The sequence below is a fragment of the Triticum urartu genome, chromosome 3 (genome assembly GCF_003073215.2).
Source record: "Triticum urartu cultivar G1812 chromosome 3, Tu2.1, whole genome shotgun sequence".
Classification (NCBI taxonomy): domain Eukaryota; kingdom Viridiplantae; phylum Streptophyta; class Magnoliopsida; order Poales; family Poaceae; genus Triticum; species Triticum urartu.
The window spans coordinates 139,241,099-139,247,112 of record NC_053024.1 but is presented as its reverse complement, the minus strand read 5'-3'; the positions used below and the strand labels follow the sequence as shown (position 1 = coordinate 139,247,112).

Sequence of the window (6,014 nt, the reverse complement as noted above, 5' to 3'; positions counted from 1 at the left end):
GAGATAAAACATTTTGAATAAATAGTTCTACGAAAAAAAGATGAAAGTGATCTTTTTAGAAGATACTCCTCAATTAGTGATTTCGCCGTTTTTTGCTATCTTTTACATCCTTCTTTTTCATTCATTTCGTGTAGCCACCGGCTTCTTTCTTCTTCTTTTTTAGGGGGGCCACTGGATCTTTTTTTTTTTGAGACAACACTGGCTCCTTTCTAACCGTTACGAAGCGGAAGAGGCTAGGCCTCGAAACTGGGCCTAATGTTAGCCCGCGCTCCTTGGGCTAAACCCTAACGCAGAGCGTCCTCCCGTCCAACCCGACGCCGGCCTCCGCCTCCTCCTCCGCCCTCGCCTACTTCCTAGCCGCGCCGCTTACTGGTCTGGTCTGGGTTGACCCGGAGTGAGGCGGGATGGCGCTGAGGGGCGTCTGGCAGCTGCAGAAGCTCGTGGTGAACTTCTGCGATTGGGGAGGGAGCAGCAAGGGGATCAGGTACTGTTCATCGTGCCGATTTGATTCTGCCTTAAGTTTTGTTCCTGGAGATCCGACTTATTCGTTGCGTCGACTGAGCTGGAGTGCTCTTTTCATTCTTAATTGTGCATGGAGCAATGTGGAATTGTCTTCTCTGAAGGTGAGCGTCGCGTGTGATTATGTGTCGGTTTGACGAAAAAGGAAGGGCTATTCGTATGACCCCATTGAATAGGAGTAGTTCATCTGTCTAGAGGACACTTTGATATTATTGAAAATGGGAATAACTATTTGGAAGAATGGCCCATTAGACTAGGCAGTTCAGTCACAGTTGAGCCGATTATATGTAGTTTGCTTGTTGGGTTGGGATCAAGCCCTGCTTTTGTGATCCTTGAACCTAATTTTATTCACATGGTATCTTTCCTTTCTTACGGATGAGTGGGCTGTTGTTTAAGCATAAACTGTATGATTTTGGAGCTTAATTGTGCTTGACTCCATACTTTAGTCATTCGAATTTAGTGTCTGATAACAATTAGGTGCTTCAATTTGCTTGCTCCTTTACGACTAGAGCTCCTTGGAATTGCAGGGCTTTTATGGAGTCGCATCTTCCAGCTCTGAAGGAAAAGAATCCCCAGTTAGAGGTGGTGACACAGCTTGTCCGTGGTCAGCATCCCAACTTGAAGGGCATTTACAGTAAGAACCTCCTTTCCTTTTGACCATTTTAGTGTTACCAGGGGTTATATGGTAACTGTATTACTTATAATGATTTTACTTTCTGGCAGTGAGGGGGATCTTTGTGTTGGTACTTACCAAATGCATATAATTAGTTGATTTTCATGAATCTGCTGCAGTCAAGCACTGTAGTTTACAGTTCCTGTATTTAGTTGAGAATTGCAGTACCGTGTCATTTGTCACTCGTCTTCCATGTGCTTAAGTACTTGTGATGAATTGGACATGCTCAACAGGTGAAGTCGCTTGGTTTAAGCATTTTTGCCACCCATGTCTTCCATGTGCTTAAATACGTGTGATGAATCTTGACACACTCAAGAGCTCAAAGGTGAACCCACATGGTTCAAGAATGATATGGTATTATGGTTAACTGTGTGCCTTTTGAGTGAATAAATCTTCTTAAGGAAACGTTGACATGTTTTGTTTCAGTGGTGCACTTGTTCTAGGACAAGTGCAGATTTTGTGGGGGAGCAGGCTCATTTAACATGTTCTGTGGGATACATTTCACAAATTTAAGTACTTTCTCTCTCTCCTAGTGTTTAGCCCAAGAATAATTCCATTTCATTGCACTAACGAAACCAACCTTATAGTATGTGATGATTGCAGGAGGAGGTTACTCCTCAAACCAAACATCCATCCAGAATCTGCTTTTCTTTTGGTGTATGTTTGTTATTAGGAGATTTTCATATATGCCACCCAAAAGATTGGCATGACTGGGAGTACCACTCCCTGTCTCATTGACAGGACCCACTCACATGTCATCGCGACACAGATTCATATCAATACGCCACCCTTGTTATTTTTCATGAACGCGTGGCTGTAGTTGCTTATGTTCTAAGTTACTCCCTCCTTCCATCTATATAGGGCCTAATGCGTTTTTTAAGACCGTCTTTGACTATTGGCAAGGTTAATAGTACATGACATGCATAATGTGAAAATTATATCATTGAAATCTCCTTTCACATACGAATATGACGGTATGCTTTGTGTAAGTTGCATGTCATATATTATTGTTCAAATATTTGGTCAAAGTTAGCCTCGAAAAACGCATTAGGAAGGAGGGAGTATCATTTTTAAGCAATGTCATTCTTGTGCAGAAAACCATAACGAGAGAGTTGTTTGCGTCAGAAACTTGGCACCTGAGGACATAATGTTGCAAGCTAGTAGGCTAAGGTGTTCTCTGGGCAGGAAAGTCGTGAAGCTGAGAACCAGACACGTGACGAAAAGGCCAAGCGTCCAGGGAACATGGACGACGGAGCTGAAGATGTGAGTCAAAGTTCCTGATGGCACACACTCGCAAGAACCGTGTCAGATCTATAGCAAGAACTCTGTGCTGCTATTAAACCTATGTTTCGTCAGTAGTTTCAGTTTCAGTCTGCCCTCCTTTTGTTTGAGCCGCAGGCTGATAATAACATGTAAACTTGGGAGTTCTTTTTGTTAGTGTCGCCTGTCTAGCAGATATTTGGATGGCAGATGCCTGATCTTTGGACCATTGCTTTCGTTGAAGCTGTCAGCGCAGAATATGTTCTAAAGGAAGGAGGAATGTCTGCATGTTATGACAGGACAAGTTATAAATCTAAAACCGTCATGAACTGTATACGTTGTTCATATCTTGCTGTCCATCTAGTGCATCAGGTGAGTAACTAGAGTACCCGTAAGGGGCACTCATCGATCGGCTTCTATAAGTGTCTGAAACTGAAGGCACCTGTTATTCAGTTGGTGCTATGCCATGAACCATTTCAGATTCATTTTTCAAAAAGAAAAAGAATTTTTTAGGTCTATATATATATACTCCGTATATATCAATCAAGAATGTTGTGCTGATACCATTTTCAGCATCGACAGCTAACTTGTACTAGCTCCGATGAGAACGTGTAAAGGCCTTTGGGTCGACCTTGAAGATGCAACATTTGGAATTTCACTCATACTCGGCTTCTTCGGCCTACCTTTTGCCCAACTTGCGAACGCAAATGACTGGACTTTGAAAAAGGGCAGCACTAGGCGCCGGTGCGCCGGCCGAAAGTTTCGGTTGGTCTGCCCCCAACTGCATGGGACCGTCAGATCACAGCTCCTCTTCTACCTTTTTCTTACCTTATCCTCGCCTCCAGCACACATAGAGAGGAGCGAGCCAGTCAGGGCTGTCATGGATGCGCGACCACGAAGCACCGCTGCGCTGTCGCAACCGCACGCCTTGCAGTCGCCGTCGCCACTCGCCAGTTGGAACATTGGTGCCCCATGGCCCGCCCCCTCTTATGCAGCAAAAAAATGGACCCAGCAAAAAGGAAAAATCAAACCCCACTGGTCCCGACCACCCCCAATGCCGATGACCTCGTCGGCTAGCCGCCGCTAGCCATACTCGTTCCTGGAAAGCCGCAGTTCCATAAGCCCACCCATGGTTGCAGCAAAAAACCCACGCCAGTGGAAGCTTTCATGCTTGCCTGTTTGTAGCAAATCTGAGTGCCGATTGTAGCTTTCCTGCTGCCGGTTGAAGCAGAAAATGCAGCTCCACCGGACCGCCATTGCAGCTCCGCTGGACTACGGGTTCCAGCTCTTGTGGCCATGGTTGCAGCTCCCCTTGTCTGGCTGTAGCACCCCATGCCGGCGGTTGTGTCGTCTGCCGTCACCGATGCAACAAAAATGATCGCCGGTAGTAGAAAAACCAACAACAGTTGTAACAAATTAATCATCGTCCGTCGTCTCGCCATGACTGTTTGTAGCAACAAGAGATGCAGGTTGTAGCACCGATGCTCGTCGGTTGTAGCAAAAAATCCCCATGGTCGAAACCTCGACGTCCGCCGGTTCTAGCAATTTTGCCCCGGGAGGTTGTAGCACCGAGTCTCGTCGGTTGTAGCAAAAAATCGCCATGGTTGTACCCTCAACATCTGTCGGTTCCAGCAAAATTGCGTCGAGGGGTGTAGTCTCATCATGGACGGTTGCAGCTCCGACGTGGCCAGATCCGGGGAGGTAGGCAGAGCTCCGGTGGCGTGAATCCAAAGCAAATCTGGTCGAGGGTAGCCGGCGACGGCGCCCTAGGAGGCCTCCGGGCGGCGACGGTTGACCATGGCAGCGGGGCCTGAGAAGGAGGCAGAGAAATAAGAGGCAGAGATGAGCGACCAGAGAAGAGAAGGAGGAAGAAGACGCACATGGGCGGGCCCCCATCCTACGTGTCGCTAGCTGAGTGTAACACCCATAATGCGGCTATATCTCCCACGTGTCGGGGCACGACTTAGAGGCATAGCCGCATGATAGGTTTGTCGCAAGAGGGGTAATCTTCACACAATCCCATGTACTGAATAAGAAAGGGATAAAGAGTTGGATTACAATTGCCACTTCACACAAATACAAATTAAACATACATCATCCAAAATACAATTAAGGTCCGACTACGGAACCAAAATAAAAGAAGACAGCCCCAAATGATGGATCCCCGATCGTCCCAACTGGGCACCACTACTGATCATCCAGAAAAGACACATAACAACGATCAAGATCTTCATCGAGCTCCCACTTGAGCTCGGTTGCGTCACCTGCACCGGTATCATCGGCACCTGCAACTATTTGGAAGTATCCGTGAGTCACGAGGACTCACAATCTCACACCCTCGAGATCAAGACTATTCAAGCTTATGGGTAGGAGAAGGTAATGAGGTGGAACTGCAGCAAGCACTAAGCATATATGGTGGCTAACATACACAAATAAGACCGAGAAGAGAAGCAACGCAACGGTCGTGAAACTAGAAGTGATCAAGGAGTGATCCTGAAACTACTTACGTTCAAACATAACACAAGGTCGTGTTCACTTCCCGGACTCCGCCAGAAAGAGACCATCACGGCTACACACGCGATTGATGCATTTTAATTAAGTTAAGTGTCAAGTTCTCTACAACCGGACATTAACAAATTCTCATCTGCCACATAACCATGGGCACGGCTTTCGAAAGTCTAAACCTTGCAGGGGTGTCCCAACTTAGCCCGTCACAAGCTCTCATGGTCAACGAAGGATATTCCTTCTCCCGGGAAGACCCGATCCGTCTCGGAATCCCGGTTACAAGACATTTTGACAATGGTAAAACAAGACTAGCAAAGCCGCCCGATGTGCCTACAATCCCGATAGGAGCTGCACATATCTCGTTCTCAGGGCAGCACCAGATGAGCAATCCGTACAACTAAAACCAAACCTCAAGTTTCCCCGAGGTGGCGCTGCAAGGGGCTCTAGTTCGAACCAACACTTAAAGAAGCACTTGCCCGGGGGGGTTAAAATAAAGATGACCCTCGGGTTGGCCGACCCAAGGGAAGGGTAAAAGGTTGTTAGGCAAATGTAAAACCAAGGTTGGGCCTTGCTGGAGGAGTTTTATTCAAAGCGAACTGTCAAGGGGTTCCCATAACACCCAACCGCGTAAGGAACGCAAAATCAAGGAACATAACACCGGTATGACGGAAACTAGGGTGGCAAGAGTGGAACAAAACACCGGGCATAAGGCCGAGCCTTCCACCCTTTACCAAGTATATAGATGCATTAATTAAAATATAAGAGATATTGTGATATCCCAACATATCCATGTTCCAACATGGAACAAACTTCAACTTCACCTGCAACTAGCAACGCTATAAGAGGGGCTGAGCAAAAGCGGCAACATAGCCAAACAACAGTTTGCTAGGAAGGTGGGTTAGAGGCTTGACATGGCAATATGGGAGGCAGGATATAACAAGTGGTAGGTAGCACGACATAGCGATAGAACGAACAACTAGCAAGCAAAGATAGAAGTGATTTCGAGGGTATGGTGTAACGCCCCGAGACCGTTGTGCCAGGTGTCCTCCAGTTATTC

The 6,014-nt window shown here is 46.7% G+C and overlaps 1 protein-coding gene across 1 annotated transcript; it reads left to right on the top strand.

Annotated features, from left to right (window-relative positions):
- Positions 1–240: 240 nt before the first annotated feature.
- On the top strand, positions 241–2,786 carry LOC125543316 (54S ribosomal protein L51, mitochondrial-like). Its single transcript, XM_048706627.1, has 3 exons — positions 241–484; positions 1,047–1,153; positions 2,287–2,786. Exons 1-3 carry the CDS (start codon positions 405–407, stop codon positions 2,457–2,459), a joined length of 360 nt encoding a protein of 119 aa, XP_048562584.1. The 5' UTR covers positions 241–404; the 3' UTR covers positions 2,460–2,786.
- Positions 2,787–6,014: the final 3,228 nt, after the last annotated feature.

Excerpts from the sequence above, each read along its gene's own strand:
- LOC125543316 (XM_048706627.1), top strand. The coding sequence starts at position 405 with ATGGCGCTGAGGGGCGTCTGGCAGCTGCAGAAGCTCGTGGTGAACTTC. Across the intron at positions 485-1,046 it reads GGGAGCAGCAAGGGGATCAG|GGCTTTTATGGAGTCGCATC; the intron begins GTACTGTTCATC and ends TTGGAATTGCAG. Across the intron at positions 1,154-2,286 it reads CAACTTGAAGGGCATTTACA|AAAACCATAACGAGAGAGTT; the intron begins GTAAGAACCTCC and ends ATTCTTGTGCAG.